The sequence below is a fragment of the Choloepus didactylus genome, chromosome X, assembly GCF_015220235.1.
Source record: "Choloepus didactylus isolate mChoDid1 chromosome X, mChoDid1.pri, whole genome shotgun sequence".
Classification (NCBI taxonomy): domain Eukaryota; kingdom Metazoa; phylum Chordata; class Mammalia; order Pilosa; family Megalonychidae; genus Choloepus; species Choloepus didactylus.
This window is the reverse complement of record NC_051334.1, coordinates 187223108-187240419: the sequence shown is the minus strand read 5'-3', so window position 1 is coordinate 187240419 and position 17312 is coordinate 187223108. Positions and strand designations below refer to the sequence as shown.

The following is a 17312-nucleotide window of genomic DNA, read 5'->3' as shown; positions in this document are numbered from 1 at the left end:
TTCTGACCAATGAGAGGAGAGCATTTATTGGCTGGGGTCACAGGGGAAAGAAGCTGCGCTCCGGGCGGGGAGAAGCTGCTGTTTGCTGGCTGCGAACAAGGAAGCATGGGAACGGAAGGCAGCCACGTTTGATCCTAAGGGGCGGCCTAGGACGAAGCAGATACTTATTGCCAAATGCAGAGGGCAGGCGGGAAGACACTGGGGACTGGGTGAAACGCTTCACCCGTTGCACTGCCCCTGGCCTTGTCACTTCTGTAAGCCAAGAAGTTTCCTTCATCGTTTAACCCAATTTCCTTTCTGGTTAAACCAATGGCTTAAGACCAAAAGCAGCCTCGCTAATATAGTTCCCTTTTCATAAAAATAAAATTTCAAGCAGTATCTCCTGACTCCAGGTAAGCGCGAGTGCGGGCAGGCCGGTCACCGGCCGGCTGGGTATTCCTGGCTGCCTGGTGTCCGCCCGGCTTTGCCCCACAAGGCCTAGGCAGGAGGGCCTTGGGAGAAGGGTCCCCACATAAAGCTGGGGCCCCGCAGGAAGCACAGGACAGGCAGGTTGAGGGGCCGCCCCGTCTAGGGAGGGAGGAGGAGGGGCTGGGGCAGTATTCCCTGGGCATGGGGCCTCCTTCCAGCCTCTAGCACCCTGGGGGGCCCTCCTCACAGAAGCAGGTGCTTAGACCACCTCCAGTACCAATGAACAGGGCAGGGAGAAGGAAGAGAGGGACTGGTGCCACCCCCTCCCCCCAGCCCCTGGCGGCACCAGGGGCTCCTCTTCAGGGAAGGAGGGACACAGAAAGTGACAGCCCTCTCTGCACGCAGCCGGGGACAGCGTCCATCTCCCGGGCTGGGGGTGAGTCCTGGCTCTGGCACTGTCTTCCTAGGTGACCTCCCACAAGTCACCTGTCACTCTTACGGGTAAGCACCGCCCCCTTCCAGGGGAAGACAAGCAGAGGGAGTGCCCCAGAGAAGAGCTGCACCCCATCTCTGGTCCCCACTTGGCCAGTGCTTCCTTTTTGGCCTCGGTTTGTTTACTGAACACAAGGGGGGAAAGTGGCAGCAGAGACCAGCCACCCTCACCCCCTGGTGAGGGGAGAAGGAAAGAGGGACGGCGATGGGAAGAGGGGCCCTCACCGGGCAGAGTCCACAGCTGGGGGTCAGCATGGCACAGGGATTTGCCCAAGGTCCCACACCACAGAGTCCCCGGCCTACTTTCCCTTCTTTGAGAACATACTGGCTGCAGCAGCCCCGAGGAAGCCCCGGGTGGGACCCCCTCCTCCCGCAGAGGTCAGTGCAGGCCCGTGGGGGACCCCCTGGAGCCGGCCAGAGGGCAGGATCCAGCTGCCAGGGCCGAGGCTTCCCCTTCCAGGCCGGGGAGGGAGTCGCTCAAAGCTCCATTCGCGGTGGGGTCGGCACGAAACGCCAAAGCCCGTCCCTTGGAAGCCTTCCCAACAGCCACCGGCTCCTTCTCACCCTGAGGTACTTCAAGAGGCTGGCTGGACTCGGGTTCCGGCTCCCCCACTTCATTGCGAAGGGCCTCCGTCGTCTCACTGCTCCCGAGGAGTCCGCGAGCGAACCAGCTCAAGTGTTTTGAGCGGGGCCTGGCCGTGATCACTATTATGAGCCAAGTCGCCCGCAACCTGAGAACACATTTCATGCAACATGCAGCTACGGCTCCTCCCCCCCGCTCCAAGACCCTTATTTGGAGAGCCCCTTCTCCAGGGCCTCAGTCACTTCCGGGTGCAGGAAGCGGCTAGCCAAGCGTTCAATGTCATCCAGCGTCAGGCGGCTCAGGGACCTCTCGTAATCCTGAAGAGAGAGGGCCAGAGGACTCAGGGGGGTGCCAGAGGCAGGGTCTGGGAGCAGCTGGGACTCGAGCGGCGGAGGAGAGGGGGCCTGGGGGTGGGGGCTATGCCTTTCTCACCCTCTGGAGCTGTTCCAGGACCCGGCTGGCATCTGCTGCACTGAAGTGACGGCCTAAGACTTTGGAGATCAGCTGCCAGGTGGCTGGGGGTGGGGTTGAGGGCTGGGCCTCGGCCAGCCTTCGGGCCGCGTCTGCTTCCAGCAACACCTTCTCCAGAGGCTTGACCACTAGGTTGAGCTTGGAATTGGGCCCGATGCTGTAATCGGAGAGTCGCTTCCCATCTGCCAAAGCGAAGCGGATGGCGTTCCTTACCCTGGGCTGGGGGGCGCCCCCGGGAAGTGCTGCGCGTCCCAAAGAGCGCGCGCCGAGGCCCTGCGGTATCTTGGCTGGGGCTCCTGCTACCGCCCCCGGGGTCAAGCAGGGCACTGGGCGCCCGCCCGGACAGAGGCGCGGCCTCCGACACCCAGTCCCCGACTTCCTGCGGGGCACCCCGGGCGTCTCCGCCCGTTACCTGCCAGGGCCTTGCCCTTGAACAGCAGCCGCTGCTGGCGCACGGGGACGTTGAGCTTCTCGGAGACCAGATGCTTCAGCGTGGCCACCAGCTCATCCTCCGCCACCTGCCGGGGCCGAGAGGGTTGGGAGGCAGGGGTTGAGCCCGCCGGCCCCCGGCCGCGCGGCGATCCGGGGCGCCCCGTCCACACCCCGGGCCCGGCGCCCCCGGCCCCTGGCCGGCCCTGCGCCGCGACGCTACCTGCAGGCTGCACTCCCGGCCCTGGAGCGCCTTCACTGTCAGCTGCATGGCGGCCGCCGCGCCGTCCACTGCGGCCCGCGCGCGCCTTCGCTGCCCCCCGCCGCCGCCGCCGCCCCGGGAGCGCGCCGGAACCGCCCGCCGCCGCCGGAAGCAGGCCCCGCCCGCCGCCGCCGGAAGCAGCCCCCGCCCCCAGGCTCGCCCCGCCCCCGGGGGAGGAGTCTCGTAGCGGCGCGCCCCGGCCCACGCGCACTGACTGGGAGGGCCCCCCGGCAGCGCGATCTCCCGGTGCGCGCCCTCTTGGGGAGGAGGCTCGAGGTGGGCCCTGGGTGCCCCATGGGGGGAGCTGGGCCGCGGGGAGCCAGCAGGGGCCCGTGGACGCACTGGCCCTCCGGGGCGTTTGCAGCCTGTGGCCAGAGCAGCTCAGGGGCACAGCCGGGTGGGCTGTCTCGCAAGGAGTCTGCAAACGTGCTCGGCCCTGGGCCCAGCCAGCGCGGGGGCACCGGGGCCGTCCTGCCCGGCCCAGGCTGGCTCGGCGGCCCGATTCCTTTTTTTTTCTTCCCTCCCCCTTTCTGGTCTGGCTGCAGGAAACCCAGCAGAGCTTGCAGGCAGGCAGGGGAGCCCAGCCTCTGCCCTGACCCTCCCATCGCTATACTGTGTTCGAGAATCCAGAGGCTCACCTCTCACAAGGGAGAGCGGGGCGGGGGCTGATAGAGCCCAAAGCCCGAGGCTCATAAAACCAAGGCCTGAGCTCAGCCTCCTTGCCCTCTGCCAAACAGATGCCGAGACTCCCCACAGGATTCCCGAGGACCCGTGCCCCGGCCATCGCCTCCCGCCCCGGCCCCCAGGCCCCAAAGGGGCAAAGATCGAAAGACACCCAAGCTGGCTTTCTCTCTTTTATTGAAATATCATTTTGCCGGGCAGTGCCCTCACTCAGCGTGGCCTCTTTGGCACCGAAAGCTGGAGAATAAAAAAATCGGTACAAAAAATAAGCCTGGATTTTTGAGTGCATAGTGCATGAGAACTAAAGGCCTTTGGTACACGAGAACGGTGGGTGGGCTGTGGGGCTCGGGGTGCTGGGAGCCGGGCGCTCAGGGAACTGGGAACAGGCTGCTGTAGATGAAGTGGCCAACGACCATGGCCAGCATCTCCGAGGTGCCACTCAGCGCCACGATGAAGGGGGCCTGGGAGGCGTAGTCAGCCTGGAGGCGGTGGAAGGACAGCTGCAGCACGGCCAAGGCCAGCAGGCTGTTCTGCACCCCGACCTCAATGCTGACCGTCCGCCGCTGGGCCTTGGGCAGCTTCAGGCACCTGGCCAGGCAGTAGCCCACCAGGAGGCCCACCAGGGGCACTGTGAGGCCTGCCAGCACGATGGGGAAGCTGACACCCACCAGGATGAAGACCCCCATGTGGTAGGCCAGGAGGAGGCCGCCCAGGAGGAGCACGAAGCTGAAGGGCTTGATGACCTGCAGCAGCAGCTGGGAGAACTTGGGCAGCTTGCACTTGATCACCACCCCTGCCGCGATGGGGATGGCGATGAACAGCAGGGTCCCCAGGATCTTGGAGATGGGCAGGTGGAGCGTCTCGTGGATGCTGAGCAGGTGGCTGTACATGGTGGAGGACAGGGGCAGCAAGCCAGTGGCGGCCACCGTCGAGATGAACGTCATCGAGATGGCAAGGGTGACGTCCCCTCCGAGGAGAAGGCTGAAGAGGTAGCTCCCCCCACCCCCGGGCGAAGAGCAGGTGACGATGAGGCCCAGCGCCAGGGCCTTGGGCAGCATGAAGGCCTTGGCCACCAGGAAGGCGTAGAAGGGCATGACCAGAAACTGGCCCAGCAGGCCAAGCAGCATGGGCTGGGGTTTCTGCAGAAGCCCCTTCAGGACCTCGAGCTCCACCTTGCACCCGAACGAACACTTGTTGACGAAGATCAGAGGCAGGAGCATGTAGAGCAGGGGGTTCTCCGAGAAGTGGGCCAGGTCGGTGCGGAGGTGGGCGGGAGAGTCTTCCACCGGGGACACCCTGATGCGGAAATCTCTCCGCTCTTCGATGAGCACGGGCTGGGCCTCCTGGAGGTCCAGGAGCTGGATGTGCAGCAGGGCCAGCCCCGCCAGGCCTGAGCGGATGCCCACCACGAAGCCACGCCCGCCACCAAAACTTAAGGCACTCACGTTCTGGATGGTCAGCACCTCCGTGTCCAGGGAGGTGACCCTGAGTGTGGGGCCAGGCCCTGTCCCGTTGCGCTGGCCCGGGTACTGGCTAGAGATCACAATGATGCCCTCGCTCTCCTCTGGGAACTCGAACTCCATCACTGAGCCGTCCCCGATGTTCAAGTAGTGGCCTCCTGGCGGTGGCACAGTGGGGCCCAGAGCCACGTCGAGGCTGGCCCCGGCTGTCCCTCGGACCCCCCATGGCAGGCTGACAAGCAGCAGGGCGGCCCCAAGCATGGCGAGGGGGACTGGGCAACCACACCGCACTGCCCGGCGCCCCTGGGGGCTGGCCCTCCCTAACGGCATGGCTTCCCCCAGGCCCTCCGTGGCTTAGGAGAGAGGCCCAGCTGGTGCCGTCAGCTCGTCCTGAGGAGGGGCCATGGGCGAGGACCGGCCCGTGTTGCCTGCCTTGATGGTGTGCTCTTCCTGAGGAGAAAAGGGACACAGAGAGGAAGCCGGTGAGGGCAACTGTGAGCCTCTCTGGGGAGGATCTGGAAGTCCACTGTCCCTTGGCCCCAAGCCCGTGAGCAGAAGGGCAGTGCCTGGTGTTGGCCTTCGAATGCCCGTCAGCTGTCCCCTGTCCCGGCACGGCTGCCTCGAGCCTCCTCCAGGCCGGGAGGGCTCTCCCCAACCCTCACCCAGAAGGGCACCTACAGATATGAATTCTGTTCAGTTTGCTGGTCCCCACGGATGTCCCTAGGCTTGCCCACCGCAGTGACAGTGCAGAGATGTCCTGAGTTCAAGGGGAGTGAGGGGAGTCACCCAGTCCCGTCACCACTCCCACTAAACCACATGTTCCCGATCACCCTCCAGGAGGCCGCAGTGACCCTACAACCTGGGTGGAGTCTCTGAAAGGCTTCCTGGAGAAGACAAGAGCTAACGGTGGTGCTGGGAAACGCTGGACAGGTCTGTCCTGGGGACCTTGGGCAAAGCAGGCCAAGGAGTTAAAATATCATTTCCTAGGCAGGATGAGTCCAGCAAAACCACATGGGCAGGACCCTCAGGAACGCGGTTGGGGAAGCTGCTGGCATGGCTACTGGCTGCCTACCCTGCTGGCAGTAGTGAGAGCAGGTTCCCCTTCCCTAGGGAAGTTGCTGGAAGGAGTAGCAGGAGGGGATCAATAGGGCCACATGTCAGCTGGGGGCTTCTTCTTCCGGCATAGCTCCCACTCCTCTGGCAGGACCAAAACTTCTGGAGCTGCAATATCCTATCTGCAAGGCTCTGCTCGGAATTCAGAGGCTCCACTGCCCCCCATGTGCCCCACCACAGCCTCTAACGCCACAGTGTGACAAGTGTGTCGGGGTGGGGAGTGGGGCAGGGGGTGCTCTTGGTGAAAAGAGCGGGTTTTCCTCCCTCCTCTTCCTGATTTGGACAGCCACCGCCTTATTGTCACATCACCTACTGGAACTGGGGCAACCAGGATGGGGACACCGCAGTTTCATGTCATGACTCTCAGTTGCCTCACACCTCGTGGAGTCAGCCTTGGAAGAGCCACTTGTTTCTCTAGTTCCTATCACTCTTGGGCCCTGGCCTCCCCCACATCCGAGACTGGGGAGGAGGGAGCAGTGGGCAGTGGAAGACAGGCCAAGCAAAAGGCGAGTCCCTGGAAAAGCACCCCCCCCCCCTACTGAGGCCTCCGCTGGTTTTGGAGTTTTGGTCACCTACCCTGAGGCCTTGGTGCAGCCTTGTGTCCCACCCTGGGGGAAGGATGCAGGAAAATCAGAGGAGTGGAGGGGACTCAGATGGAAATGATAAAGGCACCCTGGACTGGTGCCACCAGGGTGGTGCCAAACCAATTCCGAGAGGAGAGGGGGCTATGGACCATCCACCCCATGCCCCCATCTTCCCAAGATAGGTGGCCCCTTTAAGTCACCGCTCAGACCCCAAACCACCTCTGCTCCAGGAGCCGTTAGAGTTGGGCCAGGCGGCATCCCAGGGCTGGCTCTGGCAGCCGGGCGGTGGCAGCGACGATCGCGAGGGCCTCCCTACCTGGGGGTGCGGAAGTTGCCTAGCTTTCCCCGGGGCCGAGCTGTCTCTCGCCCCTGGGCGCCCAGCGGGGAGAGAGGATGGGAGCGCGGGAGTCCAGGGAGCCCTCGCTCCGCTCCCAGGACCCACAGCCGCGCCAGGCCCCGCGAGCGCGCGATGGCCGGCCCGGTCCGATCGGGGCGCCGGGGACAGGCTGGGGCCAGAGGCGGCCTCCGATCCCACCCTTCCCCGGCCCGGAGGTTCTCACCTGCCGCGGCCGCGGAGCTCGGCGCCAGCGCCCGCCGGGCCGGTCGGACGCCTGTGAGTTCGGCCCTCCGCTCCGCCCCGCCTCGGGGCTCCGCCCCCGGGCCCGCCCCATCCCTCGGCGGACCATTCGCCGCTCGCGTCTGGGTTGGGTTCCGACCGGATGTGACGTTTCTGGGCGCGGCGAAGAGGGCGGGCATCCGGGCTTGGGGCGGGGCGGCCTGGGAGTGGGCCAGGTCGCTGGGCGTCGCCCACGGGTGCGGCTCCTCCAGCAGCTACGCCTCCTCGGGAGGGCTGCTCCGGGAAGGGGCCCCAGTCATCCCCCAAAACGCTGCGACGTCTGAGGTGGGGGGCAAAGGGGACACAGAGCTAGAGTTAGCAGGGCCTGGGGAACTCGGGACTGCTGCTAGGGGCGGAGTCAACGGTCGCGGAGGGCCCGGGCTAGGGTTTCGGTGACAGGGCCGGAGGGCCGAGGTGGACAGTCCCGGACCCCGGGGTCCAGGCTTTATGCCGAGCTCCACCTTCCTTCGTTCAAGTATTGACTTAGCACCTGTTTCCATTATCGTGAAACAGTAAATGGCCTCCTAGAGATTGTCCACCTTCAAAACTATTTGGTCCCCCACGTGGGACCTGACTCCCAGGGGTGTAAATCTCCCTGGCAACGTGGGACATGACTCCCGGGGATGAGCCTGGCCCTGGCATAGTGGGACTGAGAAAGCCATCTTGGACCAAAAGGGGGAAGAGAAATGAAACAAAATAAAGTTTCAGTGGCTGAGAGATTTCAAACAGTCAAGAGGTCATTCTGGAGGTTATTCTTATGCATTATATAAATATCCCTTTGTAGTTTTCAGTGCATTGGAATAGCTAGAAGGAAATACCTGAAACTGTTGAACTGCAACCCGGTAGCCTTGATTCTTGAAGATGATTATATAACTATATAGCTAACACTGTGTGACTGTGTGATTGTGAAAACTTTGTGGCTCCCACTCCCTTTATACAGTGTATGAATAGATGAGTAGAAAAATGAGGACAAAAAGTAAATGAATAATAGGGGGGAGGAGAGGTATGGGATGTTTTGGGTGTTCTTTTTTATTTTAATTTTTATTCTTTTATCTTTTTCTTGAGTAACAAAAATGTTCAAAAACTGATTGTGGTGATGAATGCACAACTATATGATGAGACCATGAACCACTGATTGTACACTTTGGATGATTATCTGATATGTGAATATATCTCAATAAAATTGCATTAAAGAAAAACACAACTATTTGGCGTGCCAGCAAAGTCCAGAGGCTTCACAGAAAGGAATGGATGAAGCAGGTGGCCTAAAGATGGGAACAAAGGTGCAGAGGCAGTTGGGGATTTACATGTTCCCAAAGGCTGCTGGGGCGACTGGAATCAGGCAGCACACGAGTCAACAGCCACCTACTGCTCTGAAAGAACCTCTTGTCACTACTGATGGAGGCTGGTGGTTCCCAAAGTGGGTCATACTTGTCCCCCAGAAGGTGCACAACATGTGTTGGTGTAAATGTGCAAAGGAGATAAGGGAATCTCTTTTTATTTAATCCTGTACAAATTTATTTTTTTCTGTGGGTTTACAGAAAATGCAGGCATAACATACAGGGTTCCCATATAGCATCCTATTATTAACACCTTGCTGAAAATTTATTTTTGTGTGTGTTTTATAAAGTTCAAGTTAGCACAGGCATGTGATATATAATTATATAAATTGACACACTGGGGGTGCATGCTCAAAGGGGTTTGATTCACATGGGTGATCAAAAACTTTCGGAGGCCATGGGTCTAGGCTGTTCTTTTGCCTGTGAGAGCCAGTGAGGTGGAAACCAATTGTGGGCACCTGGTGTCCCAGAATGTTCATTTTGTTCCTCTGGAATGGGCTTGAGGTTTCCTGACTGAAGCAGGTAGCGGCACATGCTGTGGCTGAAGGCTGCAGTTTGGAAGATGGCAGTGGGAATGGGGTGGGGTGTGTGCTTATTGAAGCAGGGGGGTAAAATGGGCCCAGGGAGAGGGGGGATCGGTCAGGAGAAGGGCCTGTGACCAAAGGACAAATAATGTTGCCAGGGGAGGAAAACTGAAAAGAGGGGGGCCTTTGTGGAGGGAAGCTGAGGGTTCATATTCAAACTTCCCCAGGGGGTTGTCCGGCCTGCCTTTTGGGAGTGACCGATTCCAGTTGGGTCAAGGCGAGCCAATGCACAGTGAGAAGACTGCTCCCCAGTACTGTCCATCACCAGCCTGCCCTGCAAAGCCAGAGTGGGCTGGAGGGAGGTCTGACGTGACCCCCGTAGCAAAAGGGAATGGCTAGCTTAACAGCAAAGGAAGGTTTGTAGTTAGTTTAGGGGCTTCATAATTTGCTCTGGAAGGGCTCTACAAATTAAGCCAAGTGTCTAGTTTCAAAAGGGAAGTCATCTGGCCTGGGAGAACAGATGGAACAAATGACAGGGAGAGCCAAAACGACGTAAATGTAGTTGGGGATTCAGCTGGGAGACCTGACACTGTATTATTTCACAGGATCCTGCTGTCTAGGCAGCGGCCCCCCAAGGATATAGTGGGAGAATTAAGCATGCATGGAAGGCATCTCCTGTGCAAGCATAATTATGAGATGCATTTGGTATTTATAGGGAAATATAGTGACAGCTGTCATTTTTGCCTGCCCAGCATCGGGTAACAGCACCTCACTTTCCCTTGGGGGACCCATCCGTCCTCCACTCTCAGTACATGTGGTTTGCATGGGGATGACCCCAGCCCTGGCCCCTGGGGTGAGCACATGCCTGGGCGCAGCCAATCAGAGCCACAAAGATTGATGCAAAGATAAACCCATAATGCAATCCGGACCAATGCCAGTTAGTCTAGGGACTTGTGCTGCAACTCTTGGGCAGGCGGATGCCCTCTTTTCTGCTGGGATTGCTAAACTGGAACCTCTTATTATTGCTCCTTCCTACCTGGGGGAGATGGCGAGTTTGAAACTGAAGCTGATACAGAGCAAAGCAGGGCTAAGAGAGGAAGAACGCTCACATCCTGCTGACCGTGTCTGAAGCTAGAATTACACCTAGGCTTTTTGGTCCGTTACAGGAAACGATAACTCCCCCTCTTTAGTTCTGCTTATGCCAGTCTGAGTCGGGTTGTCTTGTCACTTGTAACTGACAATGTCCTGACTCTGAAAGGGTCCCGATGCTGGGGAAGGCGTGACACCCTGGCAAAGGAGGACTGCAGGACATGCAACGTTTTACCTCCACTCTGCAAAGGCAGGCAAGCTGTGCTCCACCCCACCACTGGCTTCTGGGCCTGTGCTGAACTGATGCGTCCATCTCCACGTGACTGGCAGCCCCTAGGGAGAGCACAGCTATCTGAGAAGCTGGGGGCCCAGTCTGAGGCTGGGGTGCATTGAAAAGTGCCTGGCTAGGCAGCCGTTTGAGAATGACTAAGGAGTCCTCTTTGATCCTTGGGTTTATTGCCAGGCTCCTTCGCCTTGGTGCTGGTTTTATATAGATAAGAGCTAGTTTAGGCAGAGAAGGACCTAATACAGCGAATTGGGTGCTTGTAAAACTGTTGGGTCAGAAGAACAGGTTCTAGGCTGAGCTTCCAGGCATGACTCCCAGAAAACCACCATAGAATTGACTCGCCACGGGAGCTGCTGCATCTACGCCAACAGCTGGCTCCGAGAACTCACCACCCCAGCTACCGTCTGTGCCAAAAAAAAAAAAAAACCCACAAAAAACTCTCTTTGACACCCCTGAAGCTGGCGACCACCCTCAGGACTTTCATTATTGCTGCTGCAGAAAAACCAAACACCCTCATGACCATGTTCACCAGCAGAAACGCCAGAAACCCAACCCCACCTCCTTTCTCCCTTTCAACTGTTCCTGCGTGGGTTGGCCTGGTGGATGCTAGTTACATGGCCATACCTTAGTGACAAGGGATGCTGGGAAATGTAGTTTGGGGATTCTATTTGCAAAACTATCAAAATGGGGAAGCAGGGCAGCCATACCTGACAGGTACCTGCTCCCCACGGCCCTCTAGTGTCAATGGAGATGTATAAACAGTGACTGTCTGTCTGGGGTGGGGGGTTTTGTCAGGCTGGTCAGGTAGGCGGAACTCTGGGAGGCCCCCGTGAGGCCGTCTGACCCATGCCCCTGTCCTACCTTCTAGCACAGAGCTGGGCACGGGGGTGGCACGTGGTGATTGGGGAAGAAATGTACTGAGTGAAATGGGAACGTTCTGGAAATTGCAGCAGTTGTTCCCGAGGGGCAGCGGGGTATAAGCCCAGGCTTGCGGCATGATCCTTCAGTGAGAGTCTATTTCCTGTGACTTTTATCTTTCTGTGCAGCGGAGATGAAGACAGTACCCACTTTCCGGGGTTGTGAGGACTGTGTTAGGTGACACGTGTGTAACTGAAGAACTGAGGGATGGAAGAAAGCCCGGGTGAGAGTTGTGTGTGTGTGTGTGCAGGTCAAACAACAGTGGCTGCATGTGGGGCCCCTGGGGAAGCCAGGGTTGGGTTCTTCGGGTTTCTCTATTTTTGCGTGTGTTTGAATTTTCCCTAAGAAAAAGTTGACAAAATGAAGATGTGTGAAGTGCCGGCTTGGCGCCAGCGCCAGGTTAAGTGTCAGCATCTACGCTGGCTGTTACCCGGACAAGTGATCTGGGCCGTTTCTCACTTCTCTTTCTCAGCCCTTCTGAAGTACCGACGTCGCCCCTCATTTCCTCCTTCGGGAACCTCCCCTCCTTGGCCAGCCCCGTGCCTCTAAGCTGCCTTCTGCTGTGCTCACACCCTTTATTCTCACAGGCCCCATGCCAGCGAACACCTGGAAGTCCCAGGCTCTGAAACCCTGGGCAGGCCCTGTGAGCCCACAGCCTCCCAGTGTAGCTACTTCGGGGTTGTCTGACTGGCATCTCAAATTGACACGGCGCCTCCCAAATTTGAGGGTCCCTCAAATCCATCCTCCCCCACCCCCCATCCAGGAAGTCCAAATGCCTTTCTCTCCTTCATCGGCCCTGTGTTTTATGGTCTGGCCAAACCCTTATCGTTTCTCAGTGGTTCTTCCTCCTACAGCTTCGGTCCTGGCAGTGGGTGCTGATGATGCCAAATAATCAACGCACTGGGGTCTCCATTTGACTAGGCCCCTCGTGGTCCCGATTTTGAAGGCACGTGGCAGTCCAGGGGCCAGTCTGTCAGCTGGCCAGTCACATCTGGCCAGTGGGGGCCTGTCAGCAGGAGCCCCGGAGACGAAGGCTGTCTGCTCAGGCTGTGTGGGACAGGGTGGCTTGAACTTCGGGGCCATCTCCCTCCCATCCCCACCCCCCAGGACAAGCACCACCCCAACTCTCCATGCTTGACTACACCTGAGTGAGTGTTGTTCCATTTGGGGCCACTGATTTATTAAAAGGGCATCTAGAAAGTGGGCCCCTGACAGACTGCAGGAGATGTCACATGCCCTGCTAGGGGACTGTGATCAGGCCCCAGGTACCTCGCTGCCCCCCCCCACCAGCCTGGCCCCGTGGCAGCAGCTGCCAGGCTCGGCTCCCCAGAAGCAGGCCCACGGGAGCACAGCTACCCCACAGGGCAGCGAGTGGCTGGCGACCAGCGGGCAGGTGAAGCAGCACCACCCTCCCGGCACGACGGGAGGGGCGAGCCCTGAGGATGCTCCCAGCCAGGGACACTGGGCATTCCGGAAGGAGGTGGCCTGGGCAGCAGAGAGCAGGAAGGGGCAGGCGGGGCCTGACCCTGGGAAGCAGCTTTGGGCAGAGAAGGAGATGGGTACTTGGGGTCCCAGGACAATGTGCGCCGGGGCCAGCCCTGTAGTCCCCACCACCTCAAGGCCATGCTCCTGTCCACCTCGGAGCTCCAGTGTGTCTGGCAAGAGGGCGACATGCCCGGGAGGGGGCGTGGGCCTGGCGTGGGGGCCGAGACCGCTGCCCTGTGCCGCTTGGCCTTCCTCTCCGGGGCCGGTGCCCCACACAGCCCCCTGCTCCTGGTCCTTGGGCACGGCCGCCCACTAGCTGGCCATGGTTCTCCGCGGGATGCAGCCCTCCATCTCCAGCGCCTCGGGCCAGCCTTCGTACTTATTTGTGTGCTTACTGTTCTTCACGTGCTGTTTGGGGAGAGGAGGAGGGGGACAGGAAGTCACAGCACGGGGCCTGGCCCAGGGATGGAGTGCAGAGGCGAGCCAGGGCCACGGGCTCTAGGTTCCATGGGGCTGGCATCAGCTGATGCTGCAATCTGAGGGCACCCTCCACCCCCACGGCCGGCACAGGTGTTTTGGGGGATCGACTTATTTCCACTTACGCTGGCTTGGCATGCACCAGGAAGGGGAGGACAGGAGAGGGCAGGGAAGGGGGATGTGTTTGTGTCCTCCTTCACCAGGTCCACAGGGAGTTGCAAGGACAGAGGAACTGTTTCTGCCCTTTTGGCAGCCAGAGCCTCCAGACACCCCCGGCACTGTGGGGGCATGCCGTGGGGAGCAGGGCACCTTCAGGCTGTGTGTGCTCCTGGCGAGGGCCATGCCGGGGCCTCTCACCTCCAGTCCAGCCCCTGGCACAGAGGGCAGCTGGGGCTGGCCGGGGGAGGGCAGGCAGGGAGCCTGGGGGCCATGGTGCAGGGAGGACGGCATCTGGGAGAAGTTTGGGAGGAAGGGGTCTGAGCTGTCAACCCTGTCACTGTGGAAGCTTTGCCAGTTCAAGACCCTCTGGGGTGAGATGTGCACAGGCCAGGAAAGGTCGGCGGTGCTGCCCCTCCCGATACAGACGGCCCAGGGGAGCAGGTCCAACCCGGGGTGGGGCGGCAGGACAGGCCCCCTGCCTCTCAGCCCAGGCCCCTCTGAGGGACCCCAGCACAGAGCCCCGCTGATGCCGAATTCAGGGAGGACAGGCAGAGCGAGCAGAAGGGGGCCTCCCGGGGTCCAGGCAGAAGGGGCCGGAAGGCGGTGGAGGGAGGGGGGCAGGTCTCCCCTCGTACCTGCTCAAAGGGGCTCTTGTTCCGCACGCCCTTGGCCCCCACAAACACCCAGCTGTCCCGGAAGGCCAGCTCCTTGGCGTTCTGGCTGCCCAGCTCGCTGAACAGCTTCCTGGTCTCGTCATTCATCCTGCCACACAGGGGGAAGAGGTGTGAGCCGGGGCCGCGGTGGCCGAGGCGGGGGCCGGCCTCAGGAGTCACTCACTTGGTGGCTGGGTCGTCGTAGGAGGCCACGAACACCAAGGTGCCTTCGTGCAGCGGCCGGATAAACTTCAGCAGATCGTTGACGTCTGGGGGGAAGGGGGCAGGGGGACAGACACCACTGAGCCCCAAACCCCTGTTGTCCAAACGCAGAAAGTGGAGTAGGCCTTGGCCCAGGGACCTGCCCTGCCAAGGGTCACCAAGTGGGAGCAGGGGCCGAGCGGGCACAGGAAGCCAAGGTTACCCCACTATGACCCACAACCTCGTGAGCAAGCCCCCACCTCGCCTCTCCCCACCCCTCGGACAAGCTGAGAAGCCCCCCGTCCCCAGCACGTGACAGACAGAGCAGGGTTCCAGAAAAAAAGGCCCAGTCCTCTCGCTGCACAGTCAAAAAACCGACACTCACCTCCCGCCCACATGTCGAAGGCCTTGGCCTGGATGAGCTCACCACTGACTCCTGGGGAGGTGGTAGGGAGGGGGATGGAGGAGTTGGGGGAGGCAGAGAGAGAGGGGATCTTGCTGGACCAACCACCAGCAGCAACGTGGCCTGACTGCCTCGGCTGCCAGGCAGCCCTTCCGGAAGCTTCTCAGACGTCCCCCATGTCTATCTCCACCGTGCCCCTTATTCCAACCAGCTGCTGCCCACCCAGAGCCACAGAGCCTCTGCCTGGCATTTGAGACTGTCTAGGCACCCCCGTAAAGCACCCCGTCACAGGATAATCTCTCTACTGAGGAATCTGATAATGAGGATGCTGACTCCTTCTCTCTAGGCTGCTCTCTTATACCACCTGATGTTTTCTTTCTGGTAGTGAAGAACCAGTTATTCTTTCTGATATAGAAGAATATTTAGCAGAACTTTTACCTAAAACACTCAAGCATAATTTCCAAATGCTAAAAAGTGGAAAGGCCTTACTATAATAACTGGGAGAGATGTTTCATACCCTTCAAGTCCCATATTAGAAAATTATACTGAGGGAGAAGCTAAACAGTTAAAAGAACTGTGAATATTTTTAAGAAAGCAGAAAGGCCCTCTCAACTTTCTTAGATATAGATAACATGTAATCACCTAATCCTCTGTGAAAACAGGATGGGGCTGCCGCTGTTACTTTAATCATAAATAAGTCATAAATAACGTAGCAAGCTTGAATACAGTCCTAATCAAATGTATGTTTATCAATATGAGGTAGTGGCTAAACTAATCAATAGAATAAAATGAAAAAACTATATTAATAAGTTAGAAACAAGTAATAGTAATCTCTTTTCTAATTTTTAGTCTTTATACAAGTAAAAGTATGTTATATTGCTCTTACAGAAATCATAGTTTAATTAGTAAAAATATTATCAATAGAGTTTTACGGGCATTCAAGGCTAAGTCTCTGATGACATGGATACCTTCCTTTGATCTTGAGCCACTCATGGATTGAGATGCTTCATTTGGTGAGACATTCATGTTCACGAAGCAGCATTTAATGTAAAAATAGAATATGACTTTTTTACAAGGGCTATGAATTTTCTATAATGGAGACAAGGGGGAGCTCTCTGATCTCATGTCCAGCTGCGTCTGGAGGAGTGGGGGCTCCCAGGCTTGCTAATGTATCAATTAATTTTTACATTGTAATCTTGTTCCGTTTACCTTAAGTGCTTCTTGAGTAAAAATGTGTTGAAGTTGAATTCTTGTCTTGAGTGCTCTGTACTTGTAAACTATCGTCTGTCCCTATGCTCTTAATTGAGTGGGAGGTCACTTGATGAAGCCCCAACCCATTGAATCACGACCTGATTAGGCTCAGGCCTTTTCTAACGGAGGTCACAGGTTTGAGGTGTAAAGAGGCAAATCTGTGACAACCCTTTGACGCCCCCCCACCTTCCAGTTCTTTCCGGCGACCACATTTTTGTTCCTCAAGTCGCTTCTCCTGTGGAACCTGCAGCTCACACAGACCCCTTCCCAGGCCTCCCTGCGGTTGCCAGAGGGGAGGGGAGGCCGGAGCCCACTCCCAGAAGCTTCCTGGTGGGGAGCGGGTGGCAGGGAGGGAGGGTGGTCCCAGCACAGGGCCCCACTTCCCTCTCTTCCCAGAGCTCTGACCCCACAGGCCATGGGGGGGGGGGACTCACCATTGACCAGGGCGATGTTCAGCCCGCGCCCCACGTTGTCCTTGACGCTGCTCATGAGCCTAAGTGACAGAAAGGAAGCCGTCCCCGGGGGCACACCTGCCCCGCTCTCCTCCGCACTGCCCTCAGCCCTCACGGACTTGGCCGCTAGCCCCCGCGCTCCCTCTCCCGGCTTCCTGTTCACCACAGGGCTCTCACATCTTGTCCTCAAGGCAGATCTTGGGCCCGATGACGTTGGCAGCCCCGCTGACCATGCGGAAGGCCAGGTGCTCCTCTGGACATGGCTGGGGCAGGCCACACTTGAACTTCTTGGCCCGTGGCTCTGGGTGGAAAAAGGAGGTGTGAGCCACAGGCCTGCCCCGGGGCCGCTCCGAGCCCTGAGAGAAGGTCGGGACCATCCCACGGGGTGGAGAGAGTAACCGCAGAGCAGAGGACTGGATGGGCTGAGGACACGGCACAGGCCATGGCCAGGGTCACTGACAGTCTCTGTGACCCACTGCGACTGACCTCGGGGTAGAGGGGACACGGACCCTGAGGAGAAGGCTCTTTCTGCTACTGGTGGGGCAGGAGAACGGTCAGAGGGATGGGCCGGGATGTTCCACAAGGAACAAAGCACACGTGATGGAAGGAGGTGGCACCCTGGTTACAGCCTGCACGGGGAAGGTGTGAGGCCACTCTCCTGATGATCTCCCACACGAGTCCCTGTACAGGTGGCTGTGGCGGCTAGAAATCTGGGGGGCCTGGGGGTGGCGGGGTCACAAAGGCAGTGTGAGGGGCAGGCAGAGGGAGAAGCAGGGAGGTGATGGCAGCCTTACCTGCAGTCGCTGTGTTCTCAGGGCCTGTGGGTAGAGAATTGTTTCTGTCAGCATAGAGGCCTTCCGGGGCCCTCAGCAGGTTGGCCTGGCGCGAATCCGTGAAGCGGAAGGCCGAAGGTCCAGTCAGGCTCAGGGGCCAGGGGCAAAGCCAGGCTGACCTTGGAATGGGCCCCGGTTAATT

General features: G+C 59.0%; 3 protein-coding genes across 5 annotated transcripts in view; all 3 read right to left on the bottom strand.

The window, feature by feature from the left end:
- On the bottom strand, positions 1-2737 carry UBL4A (ubiquitin like 4A). Its single transcript, XM_037822096.1, has 4 exons — positions 2607-2737; positions 2367-2472; positions 1916-2136; positions 1-1800 (listed from the first exon to the last, which is right to left on the bottom strand). The coding sequence occupies exons 1-4, from the start codon at positions 2652-2654 to the stop codon at positions 1690-1692; spliced, it is 486 nt and encodes a 161-aa protein (XP_037678024.1). The 5' UTR covers positions 2655-2737; the 3' UTR covers positions 1-1689.
- Positions 2738-3486: 749 nt separating this feature from the next.
- SLC10A3 (solute carrier family 10 member 3) lies at positions 3487-7134 on the bottom strand. Its single transcript, XM_037822095.1, has 2 exons — positions 7044-7134; positions 3487-5236 (listed from the first exon to the last, which is right to left on the bottom strand). The coding sequence occupies exon 2, from the start codon at positions 5114-5116 to the stop codon at positions 3695-3697; it is 1422 nt and encodes a 473-aa protein (XP_037678023.1). The 5' UTR covers positions 5117-5236; positions 7044-7134; the 3' UTR covers positions 3487-3694.
- Positions 7135-12405: 5271 nt separating this feature from the next.
- FAM3A (FAM3 metabolism regulating signaling molecule A) overlaps positions 12406-17312 on the bottom strand; it is a 9093-nt gene continuing 4186 nt past the window's right edge. For 2 of the 3 annotated variants that reach the window (XM_037822193.1, XM_037822194.1), the window contains exons 4-10: positions 17132-17155; positions 16515-16638; positions 16320-16378; positions 14617-14667; positions 14215-14299; positions 14013-14139; positions 12406-13668 (exon numbers count right to left, since the gene is read on the bottom strand). In XM_037822193.1, coding sequence (XP_037678121.1) covers positions 13330-13668; positions 14013-14139; positions 14215-14299; positions 14617-14667; positions 16320-16378; positions 16515-16638; positions 17132-17155 — 809 coding nt within the window. In that variant the 3' untranslated portion in view covers positions 12406-13329. The remainder of the gene's footprint in view (positions 13669-14012; positions 14140-14214; positions 14300-14616; positions 14668-16319; positions 16379-16514; positions 16639-17131; positions 17156-17312) is intronic. The other variant, XM_037822195.1, reaches the window with a different exon arrangement.

Bases quoted from the DNA above. Each gene is read 5' to 3' on its own strand.
- UBL4A (XM_037822096.1), bottom strand. From the start codon at position 2,654: ATGCAGCTGACAGTGAAGGCGCTCCAGGGCCGGGAGTGCAGCCTGCAG. The intron at 2,137-2,366 runs GTAACGGGCGGA...TCGCTTTGGCAG, and splicing joins CAAGGGCAAGGCCCTGGCAG to ATGGGAAGCGACTCTCCGAT. The intron at 1,801-1,915 runs GTGAGAAAGGCA...CTCTCTCTTCAG, and splicing joins TCCTGGAACAGCTCCAGAGG to GATTACGAGAGGTCCCTGAG.
- SLC10A3 (XM_037822095.1), bottom strand. From the start codon at position 5,116: ATGCCGTTAGGGAGGGCCAGCCCCCAGGGGCGCCGGGCAGTGCGGTGT.